Source organism: Halichoeres trimaculatus, unplaced genomic scaffold, assembly GCF_033239565.1.
Source record: "Halichoeres trimaculatus isolate MK-OKI-2021-1 unplaced genomic scaffold, fHalTri1.1 fHalTri1_scaffold_6, whole genome shotgun sequence".
Taxonomy (NCBI): Eukaryota; Metazoa; Chordata; class Actinopteri; order Labriformes; family Labridae; genus Halichoeres; species Halichoeres trimaculatus.
In genome coordinates, this window is record NW_027437184.1 from 1,901,214 (window position 1) to 1,920,463 (window position 19,250).

The 19,250-nt window shown below is 37.2% G+C and overlaps 1 protein-coding gene across 4 annotated transcripts in view; it reads right to left on the reverse strand.

The window, feature by feature from the left end:
• zbtb16a (zinc finger and BTB domain containing 16a) overlaps positions 1-19,250 on the reverse strand; it is a 241,474-nt gene that overhangs the window by 14,039 nt on the left and 208,185 nt on the right. For all 4 annotated transcript variants that reach the window (XM_074671823.1, XM_074671824.1, XM_074671825.1 and 1 more), the window contains exons 5-6: positions 16,763-16,933; positions 1,667-1,837 (exon numbers count right to left, since the gene is read on the reverse strand). In XM_074671823.1, coding sequence (XP_074527924.1) covers positions 1,667-1,837; positions 16,763-16,933 — 342 coding nt within the window. The remainder of the gene's footprint in view (positions 1-1,666; positions 1,838-16,762; positions 16,934-19,250) is intronic.

Genomic DNA, 19,250 nt, shown 5'->3' on the forward strand with positions numbered 1-19,250 from the left:
CAAACAAATGCCACATATCAGCTCGTTGGTGTTCATGAGCTCACACTTTGTTCATTCTGATAAAAAACAAAATATTCCCACACTGGGACTGTGGCAGGCGGCTTAAGAACCGTATCTTTGGTGCCATCACTCATATTAGCGTGTGTTTCCTCCTTACCCCTCAGGACGCTCGCTTCAGCTCTCTCCGTGTGTACGTGCGAGCAGCCCCGTCTTCACCCCAAAGATCGCATTTTTGACAGATGCTCACTCCGCTATAAATCCGCTAAATCTGCTATAGAACCTATGCACCCCGATGTTAGGAAAGATAGACGTAGTGAGCCATCTTCTCATTCAGCCTCTTTGGTCCAAAGAGAGGAGGAAAACAAACATGCATGCATGTGTCAGTTTATCCAGGCTGGCAAACTTACCGAGGACGTTTTTATTTATCGTTCGGTTGATTGATTTATTTATGATCCTGACAGGCCTAGCCACTGTGTTTTTGGTGAAATATCTTCCAGCCATAGTGAAAAATTAACAAAAATGTTTCATAACTGTGTCCTCAGAAAGAGTCTGAAAACTATACGTTTGGCTGCTTTGAACTCATAATAACTAAAAATAGCTTTTACAGGAATAATCCTGCTCAATCCTCTTTTCTAGGTCTCTATACATGTGTGTCAGTGTCTGTGTCTGCCTCAACCCCCTCCCTCAGCCTGGATGTTGATGTTTTGGATGTATTGGGATGTTTCTGTGCTGAGAGTAAGCGTAGAAAAACAACCAAAGAGAAACAAAACTTTTTCCCAAATGAGGGTGAAGCTTGGCTAGACTTTCACTCGCTTTCAGGAGCTTGGAGAAGAGCAACATTAGTTAGCTTCCTGCTAACCAGGTATGTGTCGAATACAGGTGATTAGCTTGTGCTAACATGCTAAGTCAGGTGCACAGCCCTCCAGTCTCACCCACGTAGAAACATGATGCTACAGGTGGTTGCTGGGATAGTGAGTGTGTTCATGTCGTTACAGTTGGAGACTGTGGGTGTGGGCTGCAGCTGGCACTGAGCCAAGGAGGAGGAGCCCAGTTTGAATGTTGTGTTTACCAACAAGTAATGAAAACGTCTGCAGACTCTACCTTTATCTACTCAGAGCTCAAATACTAACACACATCCTTTCTGTGGGAGTGTTTGTTAAACATTTCACTAAAAGGCGCTCAAACAAAATGAATTTCCTCTGCTTTTCATGACTCAAGCGTTGTGTATGCTTCTAGCTTCCAACCTATTTGTACATCTACTATTTTTGAGATTACGTTAACATGCTTCATAAAAAGCCTATATCATGCCCCCAAAATACAGCAGCTCTTAGAAATTATTCTACAGTTTTTGGGGGATAATTTCCTCTTTGTTTACACAGTTTTTGGTCTACATCTTGGTCAACAAAAACGCATCTTAGCAACTTTTTTTTGCCACTGTGGCGTTGCCAGCTTTGGTCCCATTATATCCGTACCAAAACCTCTCAGACAGTTTGGCAAGCTGTGAACTCAAGATGCTGCACAAGACTTTCTGGGCAGAGGAATAAACCTCAGCGAAGAAAGACAAAGCTCCAGCACAGAAAAGTTTCCAACCCTTTGATTATCTCCTTGAATAAATCTGGCGTTTTAAAGACTCTAACATCTTCCTGGTTGGTTTTGAACACCGTACCTGTGTGCACACGGTAGTGGGTTTCCAGCTGGTGCTTGAGGCTGAACTTCTTCCCACAGCCGTTACATTCATAGGGCTTCTCCCCGGTGTGGATGCGTTTGTGGCCCTTCAGCGTGCTCTCATCTCGGAAGCAGCTCCCGCAGAACTCGCACTCGAATGGATGGTCCCCTGCTGCAGAGCGGAGAGAGGAGCCAAGTTTACTTCATGTGCAGACAAGATGCTGTTGTTTGAAGGCAAAGGCATGACAGTTAGCTACAGAGCAGGACAGACAGGAGGAAAGCGGGCAGTGTTGGTGTAATTTGCATGCACAGAGTAACCGTCAAGTGTCTCCAAAGTCAGGGTTTCTCTTAAAGTAAGAATCTTTAGTTTCAATCAGCAGTCTGAGCACGACTGGATGTGAAGAAAGATCATGAGCAATGGTCTTCAACCTGCGACTCTGGAGCTTCATGCAGCTCCTTGAAGCTTTAAAAATATTATTGAAATAAAGAGTTTTTATTTTTCTTACAGAGTGTATTGATGATTAAGTCACTGACACTAAATTTCATCACGTGTTAACATTTTGTTGAGCTAAACATGCATCACATCTGTCAATAAAGCTTTAAATTTTTTTTGCAAATTTTTTGAATTTCATTTTTTTAACTTTTTTTTAAATTAAAAAGATAATCCGAATTTTTTTTAGAGATTTTGCAATTTTTTTTTAATTCTTTTGCAAATTTTATATCTATCTCAAATTCTTGCAAATCTTGCTAATTGTCTATATATTCCTTTTTTAATGTGGCACATGTTTCAGTTTTTGACATGCTTTAAAAATGTAGCTAATTTTTAAAATTACGTTTTGTTTTTTTTTTTGCAATTTTTTTTGAGATTTCAATATTTTTGAACTTACATTTTTCAGATTCTTAAAATATTTTTTAAAAAATGAGCAAATTTTTGAAATTTCAAAAATTTTGAAATTACAGTTTTTCATTTTTTGCAATTTTTTGAAATTTCAAAATTTTTGCCCATTTTTGATTTTTTTTTTTTTACATTTCGCAAATTTTAACTTTTTTTTGCATCTTTCATAAATTGTGCAAATTAATGTCAATGCAAATTTTTAGTTAAATAAAAGTATTTGCAAATGTAATAAAAATAAATTTTAAAAATACTACGACGTCACATGTACAATTTTATAGACACAAAAAAACTTCTTGTTTGGATATTTATTCACTAGATTTTGACTCTGTACAGAATTTTACAGAATTTTATTTTTTAACTTATTTTTCTCTTTTGTGAGATCAAGTAGATTTTGTGGCTTCTGAATGACTTGAGTTAGTGAAAAAACTGTATGAGTGTGCTGTGAAGTGAGCTGGTGTTGCTCACTGTAAAAGCTGATAAATAAATGAATTTCGTGTGAAATGATTCACTTTAAGATACTTTATTTGTAAGTTATTCAGGCTCAGTGTGTGAAGTGGGGATGGCAACGGGCTTACAGACACGTTTCTTTTTTTTCTAGCTGCTGTGAGTGATGAAGAGTCGGGGTTACAGGGCTGGAGGTCAAATGTCTGAAGGTGAATGGGCTGAGAAAAGTTTGAGAACCACTTCCAAAAAATACAGTTGACTTGTCTTCCATGTAGCTTGGTGTGTAAGCAGTTACTATGGTGCACTTCTGTTACTCTGGATTTCACACCCTTGTTATGTGTTGGGTTGCAAGTGCTCTTCCCAGACTTCAGAAATGAACCTAAATATTAATTTAGGAACAGTCTTGACTCAAAGAAGCTGAAGCAGTTTGTCTTGTCTCACTCTGGTCGCGTCCCCAACACGTGTAAGTCGTGTTTTCTGTTATAAATCTAACCCTGCTTCCTTCAGCAGAGAGCTTTATCTCTGAATCTGGATCTTTGTTTTAGCAAAAGCAAAGAAAGGCTGCGTGGAGCGATTACTCACTTTGTCTGACATCTACCTCGCAGTCGCAGAAACAAGCAGTGAAACAACGATAAACAAATGATCCTGATGCTCTCGGTTTAAAGCAGGAGTTTCATAAGCAGATAAAACTCCTGACAGCAGCTTTAACTCTCCATCTTTAGGATTTAGTTTAATGTTTTAGTTTAGGCCTCTGTCTTCCTCTCCGTACCTTAACCCCGTCACTAATCCTTCACTGTTAGCAAGCCGTTTCTCCTCATAGCTCCCCTGTCTGAGCCTGTTTGCCTAAACGTTTCCTCCCTTTTCATTCCCAGAGCTCTGCGTTTCCACAGGGCTGGCTGTGGATGCACAGGACGTACAGGCGTCGCCTCCTCAGGCTGTCAGCACTCAGGGCGGCAGTTATGGATACCCTCATGCCAACCATCAGGGGTGTTATAGTTTGATCTGGCGGTCTGAGGACTAATTGTGTTGGGGTGTTTGATGAGGAGCAGCTCTTTGCGTCATTTGCACTCCCCAGCCCAGTAATGCTGTGGATATTTATTAATGTATTTCCGTGCAGCGCTGCAGGTTTAAGTCACCGTCAGTGACCTATGCCTTTCATTATCTGCCTGTCCGAGCAGCAACGTGCCTGCGAATAAATTGCATTTCTCGTTATGTGCTGCTGCCGCCGCCCCGCTGTTCACAGACTATTTTCTATCCATCCTGTATATTTATTTCTGATTCTATACGCAGCTCATACAGCAAACATAACTTAAGTTATTGTCAGACAGGATGAGATGAAGATGAGTCTGCTACACGCTCATGGAGGAAAACATTTTTGCATGATGTTGGATGCCATTAAAAGGAGGCTCTGATGGGGATTGAGGGTGTGGGAGGTGTGGGGGGGCACACTGAGACAGGGATGGAGCAGGGGAGGTGGGTGTATATGGCGGCGGAGGAGGAGGAGGAGGGGGAGGGCTGAAAATCAATAAAAGTGACAGTCTTTATTTGTCTGCGTGAAGTTATCAGCGGCTCCTGCTGTAAGACATTGTGCTCTTTCTAGCGTTTCAACCACAGCAGAGATCACAATCCATCACGGAGCCGGGCTGGCTCGCACGACGCCGCAGGAATAATAATTGAGCCCAGATTCACCTGACTTTAATTAGGGCCTCCAATCAGAGCGGCGAGCGGGATGCTAATGCTTACAGGAGGCCTATGGAGGGTTATTTACGCTTAATGTCCTGTTGCTGCGCTAACGCTGGCTGTTAGCAAACGCCATCACTGAGCTGGAATTAGACGGAAAGAGCGTGTGGATTGTCTCAAGGACTCCCCTGGGCTCCTTCAGAGAAAGATCCACAACAAAATATGTCCTCTCCACATTTTTCTGACTAAATCAATTTAAAGAGAGAGAAGAAGGAAGACGTATGGGAGTGGTGTCCTTGATGTCACTCTGATGAGGAAAACACTTCAGTTTACACGACTTTACATCTCAAAACCCTTGAAAAACCTGAACCCAAAGAAATTCCAAACACTCCATCACAGTTTTAACATCTTTAAACATTTTCTGTGTTTTAAATGTTCATTTTTAGAGCACAAACTGCAAAAAAATGAAATCTTATCAAATGTTTTTGTCTTATTTCCAGTAAACATGGTCTAATTATACTCACTATGAGCCACATTCAACTCATCAGTCCAGAAAAATGTATTGTTTCAACTTATTCAGAGACAAAATGAGGTCTGAATTGCTGTGACGAAAAAAAGAATCTGCAAATGGAACAAGAAAAATTTTCTAAACAAGAATTTTTCATCTAAATAAAATATAATAAATTGTACATGTGATGTTCTAATTTTTAGTTTTTTTTTTTATTGAAAAACTTGTAATATTAATTTAATTTTTTAAAACATTTATGAAATTTCAACAAGTTGCAAAAAATTTGCACAATGCTTCAAAAAATGAAATTTTAAAAATGACTAGAATTTGCAAAAATTCAGAAAATTTTGAAATTCAAAAGATTTGCCAAAATGTGATAAATTTGCAAAACAGTAATCTGAAAATAGCTCCATTAAAAAAAAAGAAAATAAATAAATAAAATAAAAAAATGCATAATTCCTTTAAAAGGTGTTATTATTAAGCACAATTTGCAGTAATAAAAAATAAATAAATTTGAGAAATGTCCAAAAATTTGCAAAAATTCTAGCAAATTTTTGAAATTAAAAAAAAAATTGCAGAATACAATTAATGTGCAAAAACAATCATCTTAAAAATTGCTACATTTCAAAAAAATGAAAAAAATTATTTAAAAAATTGCTTAATTTTTTTGAAGAAAAAAAATTCTTATTGTTAAGCAAAATTTGCAGTAATTGAACTAAAGGACTAAATTTGAAAAATAAGCCAAAGTTTGCAAAATCTTTAATAAAGTTGTATTTTTTTCTAAATCCAAAAAATGTTGGATTTTTTTTTTAAATTCATGAAAACCTTAATCCTCAAAAAATCCTCAAATGTCAAAAAATTGAAAGCTTGATTGACAAATATGATGCATAGTTAGTTCAGCAAAATGTTAAGGCATCCTTTTATTTAGTGTCAGTGTCTTTAATCATCGATACCCTTTGTCAGAAAAATAACAATTCTTCATTTTGATCATATTTTCTTCAAACTTTAAGGAGCCACTGTAAAGGAGTCAAAGAGCCACAGGTTGAAGACCCTTGATCTAGAATAATGTCTTTATACAAGTAAATTTTCTCTTGTTCCAGTGGCAGATTTTTTTTTAACTTTTACAGCAACTCAGACCTCATTTTTGAGGTCAGAGTTGCTGACCTCAAAGACATTTTCTACTGAAACTAAGAAAAAAACACTTGATTTCATATTTTTGCAGTGCAGCCTTCAACCATCAAAACAAAACGTCACCAAAGAAAACGTCACCAACGATGATCCTTCCTTTACTTTGCAGCCAGACCTGGATGCAGCAGCTGCTTCTTTACACAAACAGTGCTTCTTGAATCCAGTGCAAACCTTTTCCATGTACTGACAGAAATCCACAGATTCTTTGTCCCAGATTTGGAGGAGATACCGTCTCACAGATTGCAGAAGCATGCATGCTCAGTGTCTGCATATCATCCATGTGAACTCCTGTGACCACTGGGGGGCGCCAGAGAGCAAAGCTGCTCTGCAGAGCTTTAAATAAATCAGACAGAGCTCTCTAATCACATTGTGAGGATGTAAAAGGCCTAACAGGACTTCATTTTGTTGGGATATTCTCACGGGGCGCTCACAGAATAATAAGGGACTTGTCCTCTGTCCATCCCCAAACGGACACCATCACCCCTCCTTCCTGCCTCTCGCCTCCTTTCTTCCTTTCCTATTCTCTCCGTCCACATGGCAGGGAGACCACAGATGAGGACCCAGCACAGTGAGGTGGAACCACGGCTCGGTGAGTGGACCCTTGGGTGCCCCCGAGCATCGCCACCTGCGTCTCCTGACCCCCCCTTGTCCTTCTACGTTTACACCCCTTCCCCTGGTTTGACACCCTACAGGCCGGCTGCTGAGGGTGCCTGCGCCTGTGGGCATCCTGGGCGTCTTCATTATACACGGTAAGAGCCTGTAAATCAGCGGCTCCATCACTGCCAGCGCCACCACCAACTCTCCCTGCGTTTAATTCACCACTTTCTCCCTCCCTGGCTGAAGCGCTATCAAATACAGCTGCGAACACAAAACACCCCGCCACAGCAGACAGCAAATTGGCTCTGAGTTAAAAAAAAACACACACAGAGACACTTACACACAGACAGTGCACAACAACGGAATATTAATGAAGGCCTCGTCTGTGTGTGGATTGTCTGTGTGTGTGTGTTTGTGCGGGGAATGGCACAGCTGCTATGAATGCCACTGTCTGTATTTGTGTCTTATACTCCAGCGTGCATACATGCAACGGAGATAAATAAGCAGAATAAAGAGGCAACACGGAGCCGATGGAGGTGATGAAGCAGCAGGTAGACGCAGGAAAATAAGCAGAAAGACGCAGCAGGCAGAGGAGGGAGAGATGACATGATTAAGATGCTGAAATAAACACCATTAAATCCGTTTTCTCCCCCTCGTCCTAAATGGTGATCCAGTGTCAGAGCGGCAGCAGCGAGGCTGCTTTCACCCGATAAGGCAGCAGACAGGTAAAATGAAGCACGTGTAATGAATGTCTATAAAAGTGCTTTTTGCTGCTTCTCTGTCGTCGCTTGATACAACGGAGCGGTGATTCAACCAATAACAGAGCTATATCTGGAAAGCTTTCTGCGGCTGGATGGGCTGCCACACTCTGTCCATTAAAATTAAGGCTGAATACCTGGAACTGAGATTGTAGTGTTTACAGGAAATCCTGGTAAAATCGACTCCTGCGTCTGAGGAAACACTTCCAGGGAAGGTTTGCAAACACACACACCGATACTTTATCTCTACTTAAAGATCTCACATTAGTTCAGTCCAGCTTTAAAAGTATCTCCACTGTGAGGAAGATTATAATCCACTCTGACACGTCACTGCTGAACTCCAACTTCCTGTTTCTCCAGCTGATTATTGGGCTGTAAACACTACAGAGGAAATGCTGGCGTATAAAAACTCAAGACAAAAAAATCCAAACCTTAAAAAAGCAAATAAACAAAACATTTAGAAAGACAGTGTCCAGAGCTTAAAGACTGAAATGCTCCTTGCTCAGCGCTTCTGTTGAGGTGGCCTTTGAGGACAAAAAGCTTCCGATTTCATCAAGTTTTCTTCATCAAAAACTTATTTTTGATCAAATTCTCTTGCACATAACAAATCCCCTTTGGTGCATTTCCTGCAGCAACTCACTAAATGCAAAAATGTGACAAGTTTGTCCATTCTGGGCTACCGTAGTATCATGTAGGGAGAATATGGCAGCCTCCATTGAAGAGAATATAAAGATACAACAAACTTGCATTAAGTTGATAAGAACAAAAACTATTTTGAATGCAGATGAATTTACATTAATTAAAACAATAAAAGTGAATACTACACTGGTTTTCTACTGTTTGATCTGCAAAATGCTGCTGAAGCAGCCCTTGCTAAATTTGTATTACAAATAAATTAATAATAAAAATAAAAATGACAAAATAAAAAAATATATAGAAAAGGTATAATAAATTTAAAACATAAAATAAAAATAAAAACGACAAAATAATAAATTAACAACTTTTTAAAGAAAATAATAAAATAAAATAAAAAATGAGAATAAATAAAAAATAACTGTTCTTAAAAAATAAAGTTATAATAATATAAAACAAAATAAAAAAATCATAAAAAATCAGTAATAAAAAATAAACAATAAAAATATAAATATGAAGTATTTATTATTACTTCTTTTTCAATTTTTTAAAATTTTAAGAACTTTAATATTATTATTGTCATTTTTATTTTTTATTATTTTATTTTGAATTTATATTTATTATTACATCATTTTTTTAAAGAATAATTATTTTCTTCTTATTGTCATTTTTTATTATTTTATTTTTATTTCATATTTATTATTACTTTATTTTTTAAAGACTAATTAGTTTATTGTTATTTGTCAGTATATATTTTTTATTATTATTTCATTGAAATGTATAAAATATAAAATAAAATAAAATAAAAAATGACAATGATGACAAGGAGCTATATTCATGCTCTTATTTTGTAGGGAGAATTTTGTAATTAAACAGCAATTACAAACCACCAATCAAAGACGGTAAACCCAAACCTTGTCCCCCTTACTTCTTGTAAAATAAGTGCTTTCGGTTTAACTGTTCCCAAACTAAAAGATACGCCAACCAACTTTGTTTATATCTGTGGACCACAAACCCCACCTTCAAAATAAAAGCCCTAAACAGTTCAAACGATAAAGATAAGAGAAATAAAATAAATCAAAGCAGCGTTATAGATACGGATAGATTCCTGTCCTCTTTGAAGGGTCATTCAGAGCTGCTAAAAACTACACACTGCACCTTTAAGTGTACAGACAGTAAATCCACTGTATTATCTCACAGGTATCACTCACAAAGCTCCTGTAGCTACCAGGATTTCAGCATACTGTGTAACCCTTCTCCAAACCTCATTCTGTGTTTTTCACTCCTGTACATAAGTCTGACCTTGAAATCTTAGTTATTACTCCGATCAAACCGTCAACTTTCAGGCTCCACTGGTTTTCCCATTTAAAAGTCACAATGGCTGCTCTTATTTCAGCCCGCTGGTAAAAAACGCTCATGAATGAGTGTCCGTGAAGCCGGGAGTGAACAAAAGATCTGAAGCTGTTTCAACAGGTGGATGAGTTTGAGGCATTCAGAGCGGCAGAAACACAACAGACGATAAAGAAGGAGGATGGAAAGCAACAAATCAGACTAACAACAAGATCAACGAGGAGGCCAGTCGAGGTAAAGATGTGAAACCACAGGAGGTTATTTAGATTTAAAGATCCAGCCTCAGATGATGTGCTTTCAAAACGAGAAAAAACACAAAGGAAGGAGGAACGTCATGATTCAGATGAAGGAAGCTCAGATTGATGAAAATGTTGATTGGCTCATTTAAGTCGCCTTCAATTATAAGCGTTCGCTCACAGCAATAAAGTTTACGAGCAGCAGTAAATACGGGCTCCTCCAGCCCTGGGTTTTACCTCTCAGGGCGTTTAACTACAGGAAGCTCTCACCTCTGTGGTGCAAAAAACTGAAATATCATCCAGTTTATGTATATTTATTTATGTATTTAGGCTGTCTTTGCAGGAGGAGACAGCAGCTCTCACATCTGTCATTCATAACTCCAGCAGAGCAGCAGTCATCGTCCAATCCTCAACCCAGATTGAGGGTTGGACGACAGATTAACTGGCATGTTAAGAGCATTACCTTCTCCCCTCTATCTCTAAAATCCATGATAATCCAGTAAATGATCAGTGCGTCTATAATTTATCACCAGTCTAACCTAATCTGGTTAAAGGGTCATGAATGTAAAAGTAATTTGGATTCCACCACACCCTCCAATAACTCTCTCCTCCTCCTCCTCTTCCTGGTGCAGCCTGCTTTGCATTACAGCCCGAGGTGTCTCAGAGCAAAGCTGCAGCAGGGCAGAGGAAAAAAAAACTTCATCACCAAGGCTCAGATAAGAACTTGCAGCAAACTTGCATCACAAAGCGAGCCGTTAGTTCAGAAAAGATGCCACTTCAACGTCCTTCTTCAGTTAATAGAGCCCGACATGACAGAGCTGAGACGACACCAGGAGGGATTTCATATCTCAGACGTCTTTAAACTCCTGTTTATGCTCTTTTCTTACACAGCATCATACAAGGGTCTTCAACCTGTGGCTCTTTGACTCCTCTGCAGTGGCTCCTTGTAGCTTTTAAAAAACATTATTAAAATAAAAAACTGTTATGATGATTAAAGACACTGACACTAAATAAAATCCTGCGTTAACATTTAGTTGAACTAAATCTTCATCCCATCTGTCAATAAAGCCTGCCACCGCTCTACTTCACCTCCTACAACATCAACAGCCCACCAACTTTCCATGCACCTGTGGCTAACCTCAAGTTTTACAGCCCTGGGAAGATAACTACATCTACAAAAAGACTCATCTGGAAGAAAATACTGATTTTAATTCTGTGTGGATGGATTCATTTAACTGACAACGTTACAGATCTCATGCTTGATATGTGGCAAAACATTTCTAAACAATACTATCAATACATTCAAGATATATTAAAAAACAAGATATATTAAGAAAAAAAATAAATTAACCCTAACCCTTACCCTTAGTTTAATTCTATTATTATTATTTTTTTATTTTTTAATTCAAAACTGTTGCATGTTTTTTAAATTTTGATTTTTTTTTTTGCAATTGTTTGCAAATTTTGGATAATTCAAACAATTTTTTGAAATATGTAAAATTTCACAAATTATTGAAATTTTTGCAAATATATAATATTGGAATTCTTCAAATTTTTGAAAACATTTGAAATTTCAAAACCTTTTTAAATGCTTTCAAATAATTGAGATTTATTTATTTTTTATTTTACTTCCAAAATTTTTTCATCTTCCATAAATTGTATGAGTTCTGTTTTTTTAATATTCAAAAATGTAATAAAAAATTATTCATATAATAAACATAATTGATATGAGGCTCGACATTGGCAAAAAATTGTGTTTCAAATTTTTTTTAATTAACTAAATTTCAAATTTTTGTTTTTGCAAATTTTTTGTATTTTTTTGCAACTTTTTAAGGAATTGTAAAAAATTTGGATTTTTTTAAAAATTCATTAAATACTTCTGTTAATTTTTCCAATTTTTTTTCAAATTCCCAAATTTTATTGACATTTTTCGAAATTTTTTGAAATTTTAAAATTTTAAAATGTTTAAAATTTTTTGGCTTTTTTTTTACTTCAGTGTTTTTTTTTATTTCGGCATTTTAAAAAAAAATAATAATCTTGACAAATTCGGAAAAATAGGAATTAAATTTGCAAAATTTTTCAAAATATTTGCAAATTTCCCAAAAAATAAAAAAAACTTAGACATCACATATACAATTCTTTAAATTAAAAAAACCCATCTCGTTTAAATAATTATTTGTGAGATTTGAACCATGTATAGGACTTTATACATTTTGTCTTTATTGTGAAGATGAAGTACATTTTGTGGCTCCTAACCCCTGGCACAACAGGAAGGATAATCCATCATATGTCCAACATTTAAACCCCAGAGCACCTTCCTGTTAATGCTGACACCTTGAGGTGTGACGTCCTGTTTTTATAATTATGAATATTTGTGTGGAAGAACATGACTTTCTTCTGATTTATGTTTGTTTTTACCTTAAGCTGAATCTTAGACTCTAATATTTAAACCCTGTGTTGAACATCTTTCTTTGTTCGCACACAAACGTTTTACCCTAATTTTGACATCACTTCAGATCCCCCTTCCTGCAAACATGCATCCTTAATCTCCTAAGAATTTAATCTTTTGTCTTGTAATTTCATGTTAAATTGAAGCCCCTGACTCACAGTGAGGATTTTCATGGACAAATATAGCTGAGAGTATAACACAGAGTCAGAGTCGTGTTTTATTTTAGGAAATGAGAGTGAATTATGTTACGCCAACCCAGTTACAGTGCTGCTTTAGCTCAGCTGAATAAACAGCATTAATCCAGGTCAACACAGACTGAATTCTGCAGCAGTCAGACCAAGCTTATTTACAGTGCACAGCTCTTTTTTCTGCTCCTGTTGTTTTTTCTTCAGTCCACTAGTAATTCTCTCAGCGCCGGCGCTCTGCTGAGGCGAGGCCGGGATACTAATACACTGTTTGTAGCAGGGGGAGCAGAGGTAGTCTGACGGATGCGGCTATTGAGAGAGAAAAAGAAGGAGGAAAAAAAAAAAAAACGCCATGACAGAATATGAACACATGGAAATGAATCCCATTTCAGCGGCGAGGGATGGCTGCTTTTTTTCTCCCCCCTCACCCAGCCGCCTGTCTGCGACCTTAAATAACAGTCTCACTGTCAGAGCCGATTTAGCTCACCAGCGCACGGATAAATATTTGAAACGAAAGGCTGTGAGATGAGAGCAGTCGGCCCTATTTACAAGTCAGGCGAATACACCATTAGTGTGTGATGGTGGTGGAGGCCTGGGGGGGAGGTGAGGGAGGTAAAGGGGGAGGAGGGGGGTGGATGGAGCTGCTGCAGCCGCCTGTACAGTAGCAGGGATGCACACATCTGCTCCGTCTAGCAGACATTGGAGGGGACACGGGCAGCGTCCCTGATCCACCTGCCCACCCGGGCGACGCAAATGTCACCTCAGCTCGTCTCCCGCGCCGCAGATGAGGCTCTGCAGCCTCGTGCCACTTTGAACCTCCTCCCGCTGCGGGCGTGTGTTAAATCACAATGAGCCCGCCATGAAAGCAATCGTTTAAATATGATGTGCAGCCTTTTGTCAGGGGATTATAAAGTCAGCAACTCACATCCATTACAAGCTCCAGAAATAGGTCCTAAATTACCCCTCCAAAAAAAAAAAAGGGAGGCATGGTGTTCCTCTGCATTTACACTTTGATGTGAATAATCTCATTCACAGTTTGCTGAGTAACGGGACAGAAATAGAGTTCAAACAGACCCAGTGAGACAGCATTTCCCCCTCTGTGAATCAGCCCTGAGAGGTGACAGGAAGAGATGTTCTATAGACATGATTATCCAATAGAAACATCCGGTGTAACCATCACATGGGTCTGTTTCAGGCCCACATGCATCACACTGCAGAAGGATGAAATATCACCAAGTGATTTTACCTTATTTTCACAAAATATTGTCTCACTTTACTTGATATAAGCCACACTTAACTTGTCATTTGAGAAAAATGTCTTGTTTCAAGTTTTTTAAAGACTAAAGGGAGGTCTGAATTACTGTAACAAGTAAAATAATCTGTCAATGGAACAAGAAAAAAGTTGCTCGAAAAATTTGCTGGAAACTAGAAAAATGTATTAACACAAGAAACTTTTCTCTTTAATTACAAAACATAAATAAAAATAATAATTATTTAAAAAAAAATCTATAAATCTATCTTGCTGATGTAAAAAATGGATTAAAAAATACTCAAATAAATAAATAATAATATATATATATATATATATATATATATATATATATATATATATATATATATATATATATATATATATATATATATATACCACTACAATAAATAAATAAAAATAATAATTAAAAAAAAAAAAAAAATATATATATATATATATATATATATATATATATATATAAATATATATATATATAAATATATATACCACTGATGTAAAAACTTTTCGCTTTACTTACAATAAATAAATAAAAATAATAATTAAAAAAAAAAATCTAAATATGTATATGTATGTATATGTATGTAATATATATATATGTATATATATATATACGTCTTGCTGAAAAATGATAATAAAAACTTTAAAAATAAATAAATAAATAAATAAATAAATAATAATAATAATAATAATGATAATAATAATAATAATAATAATATATCTTATTCGTGTTAAAAAAGATTAAAGATTTTCAAATGAAAACATAAATAACAATAATGATAATAGTAAAAAAATATATACATATATCCTATTGATATAACAAAGATAAAAAAAAATTCTTTAAATACAAATATTTAATGTAAATATACTGATGTTAAAAATGTACAAAAATCTTCTTCTGGCAGCACAGGGAAGGAAGAATCAGATCATAGCAGCATTGGAGCAGCTGACTGACTGAGCACTGGTAGAGAAACAACATCAGAGTCACTAACACGGACTCAGGCAGACAGACATCACCTTCTGCATGAGAATAACCAACAGTTGTGAGACAATATTCCTTCTTCTTTTTACAGATTATCTCTGTTTTCTCCTGTCTCCATATCTGAAGTGGTCCCATCTCAGCTAACCATCCTGCTTTTGTTCTCTACTGGTTCAAGGTTGCACACTGCGAGCTCCATCACTTACAATGAAAACCATGGAGAATAATCAGTCACATTTCTGTTATCTCAGCTGCACATTTACCTCAGCTGTTTCATTGTTAGGGATGGGTATTGATCAGATTTTATTGATACCGATGCCCTGATTGCTTCTGCTTATCGATCTCATTCTTTATCCATCTCCTTATCAACTCCTCCTGTAGCTTTACACGTTTTCTGTGTCAACATTTAATTGAGTTTATTAGTAAATAAATCTCTGGATGTAAATAAACAAAAATCAGTAAAAGTGCCATGTCATGTTGATGTACTGTTTTGTTTTGTTGACTAAGGTAGGCCATCTAGTGTCTCAGAGTGGTTACAGCAATGCTCTGAGCTGTTTGGAACCTTGCCATAGCCTGTGTTCTCAGTATGGTTTATAGAGACTAACTGTGATATGTTTCTGTGATCAAAGTTGAAATTCTGTTGTAAAACCAAAGTTATACCGATGTATGCTAACTGCTAGCATATCAATGCAATTTCCCATGTATGTTAGCATCAAGCTAGCGCTATTTTTTCTATATTGTGCTGAATGTGTAGAATAGGAATCTCCTGTGAGGGACTAATGTTCATATCTCTGTGAGTTCAGTTCTTTAGTAAAACTTGAAGCAGAATCAGAGTTTTCTTGGGAAACATTAGCTATAGGCCAAGCTAAGATAGCTGCGGCAGACTAGTCGGTGAAAGGTCCAGCAGCTCCGGTGTAATGTAAAGAATCAGTGAAGGAATTTTCACGCGTCAGGCTAATGATATCATTGCATTGACCCATTTTTTTTATTCTAACAGGAAATGTTTTTTGAGTCCCATCCCTATTCTTTGCACTAAAAAACTCACTTATATTTAATATTTTACACCTTAAAAAACACATTTGTGTGATGGTGCATTGTGTATGTAGGTTGTTTTCTTGCCTTAGTTTTTTTTTATTTAATTTTTTAATTATTATTATTATAATTTTTTTATTATTATTTATTTATTTAATTTAATTTAATTTAATTTAATTTAATTTAATTTAATTTAATTTAATTTAATTTTAATTTAATTTTAATTTAATTTTAATTTAATTTTAATTTTATATTTACACACATTAAATTGCACCAAATTCCACATGGCACAGAGCCAAAAAAAAAGGGCTTCAAAAATCAGTTGTTTTCATTAATGATTTATTTATTGTTTATTTACTCTATTTATGTTCTACTTCTGTAAATATCTATCATGTGATTTGTAAATATGTATGTTTCACCGAGCAGTGGAGAAGGGGCAGGTTTTTCATTAGCTTAAGCTTTCGGCCATATTGGAGGCATATTGTTATTGTTGTTTTGACTATTCCCACTGGTTTTGTTTGTTGTTGTTGATTTTTTCCACTTTAATTTCTTGCATTATTCTTATTATATATTATCATTATTATTATTATTTGAAATAAAAGCATTCATTCATATTTACTATTTCTATATTTTTTTTAATGCTTACACTTTTTTATACTTTGATTTTTGATCTATGGTGTCTGAAGAGAGGAACAGAGTTTGGATTTTTCTGTATGTCTCTGTATCGACAGAAAATCAAGGATAAAAACTTTGAATCTTGAATCGTATCTTGTCAGAAAAAGCTTTGTGTGAGTGTAGCGCCCCCTGTTTACCACCATGTACCAAGGTAAAGAAAGCAGTTTCTCTATCTGCCAGTTTCTGAAGTCGTTTCTGGAGCGACAGCGCTCACTGACCTGTGTGAGAGCGTAGGTGACGCTTGAGTGCAGTATGGCTGGGGAAAGTCCGGTTGCACTCGCTGCAAATGTAGCTGCGAACGCCGGCGTGGACCTCCATGTGCTGCTGCAACGCCGTCTGGGTCTGGAAACGTTTCCCACAGAGCAGACAGAAGATGGCCATGTCTGATCCTGCAGAGACAGAAACACAGCAGAGGAGTTAACAGACACACTCTTTACTGCAACATTTTCTTTCTTTCGTTAGCGCTGCATCCTCAACAGGTGTGATATCAGAGCTGAGTTATTTTACATTTCGCTAAGTGCTCCTGCAGAGGCTTTCATGCTGTATTTATAGGATTAAAGGTGCACAGAATACTCGTGTTTCAGAGCGGCTGTGTGCAGAGATAAAGATCTCCTATGCAATACTTCAATCGAATCTTGACTCCAGCGAGCACTGTGCATTTTTCTCCAGCAGAGATAAAGAGTGCACAAACACATGAAGCTCACAAACAGGAGAAACACACACGCAGACACACACGCGGCTGCACGCTCCCTTCAACACACTCCCTTCACACTTTTTCAATTACCAGGCTGGGGAAAACTCTGGGGAAGGACTGAGTGTTTGGAGCTCAGTTTCTATTTCATCAGTCAATAACACATCTTTGGGGCAAAGCTGACACTAATTTAAAAATCTATGAAGAGCAGCCCGCCTCATGTTCATAACCACTGAAGGAGGAGGAGGGCCCGCGACAGCCTCCGCGCCAGATCAATCACTGTCTCGGCTCCTCCACGCGCCGAAGACGAGGGATGGCGGGAGGATACAGCGCGGGAGGATGATGATAGGAGGAGGAGAGGAGAGGAGCAGCAGGTAAAGATAGGAGACCCCGTTTGGAGTGGAGGAACGCGGAGTACAAACAGAGGGAGGGGAATAAAAACCTCATTTTGAAGCATTTAGAGGAGAGAAATAAATATCGACGAGCAGTCCTGTGCAGGTTTGAGCTCCAGCTCTGGTTTTTTCTGTTTTTACAGGAGAGCACAGGTGAGTCTGCAGGAGTCAGGAGCTGAAAACCTCAGATACTAAACCATCACCTGATTTTACATATCAGACAGCTGTAAACCTGACAGAGGACAATCAGGCTACATTTAAGATAAACACCTCACGTTAAAAGAATTTTAACCTTCTCCCTGTGGTCAAAGCTTCATCATTCGCTGCAAACACTCGCATTAAAGGTCAACGCAAGATGTTTGAGCATGTGATTTACTGTGATTTGATTGGTTTGAGGCCAAAGACAAGGTGACTTCCCTTGACACAGTCTTGGCCAATCACAGGTGAGCAGTGTCATGACCACAGCTTCATCTGATTGGTTAATCATTTTTGTTGTTTTCTCACCAAGGGACGCCAACTCGGCTTGGCTTTCTTGCGGACAACAGTTTGCGAAATCGTATTTTCACCACTCATTCGTCACATGACATTTAGGAGGGCGCTGTTTTACACATCGTAAGATGCTCAATATGAGGAGAGAAATAAGGAAGAGACGACAGAAGAATATTTGAAACTGCTAAAAGGAGAATTTTCATTAAATCACAGCTACAGTCTTGGAAAAGAGAGGAAACATGGCTTCCCTTGGCCTCTGGGAGAAAACGCCACTGATGTTTATAAAATAAGAAAGATGTGAGCATGCTCAGTTTGAATATCCATCATGGGTAATGATCATCCTGCTTGGCCTCCTCTGTGTATTCTGAGCAGGGATGGTACTTACTTTGGTTCTTCTATAGGTACCGACCAAAATCCATCTGTAGTACCGAGTATAGATTCATGTATCATGAATCAGTACCATGTTTAGGTACCTAAACGCATCGCTATGACTGTGGAGTGGAAGAGTAGGAGATTTTCCATACTGGACCTAAACACAGCATTACAAGTTTAGATAAGAAAGCTAATAAAATATTTTTAACATTTTTGGGTCTAGACCTGTGAATGATTTTGTAAAGTGTCCTCAGACAGCGTTTGTTATGATTTGGCACTATACAAATAAAAACTGATTGATTGATTGTGAGAAATTTGAAATAAAAAGAGATTTTATCATCAAACAAAATAATATCTATCGGCACATAAACGCAAAGAGAAGTACCAAAAATTGGTACTGCTGGGTACCGATACTGATAACCATGTACAGGGCATCGGTACCTAAGGATGGGTACCAAATTAGGTACTTATATAGGTACCGACCGAATGCTATCAAAAATACCAGGTACCAATTCACGTAAAATCAAAAGGTACCAGCATTGCAAAATTATATATTGAGAAATAAATGTGTTAAATTGAAAAACTTTGAGACAATGTCCTCCTGAGACAATGCTGAAGTGCTAAAATCTGCTGTTTCTCCAGTGTCCACTTGAGGCTGGCTCCTGAAGTACAGGAAGTCACAAACACACCAAGCCAAAAAAAGCTGTTTTCAAAGCAGAAATTTACCTATTTACAGCCTGGTTCAAAAACGTCTCCTGTCTG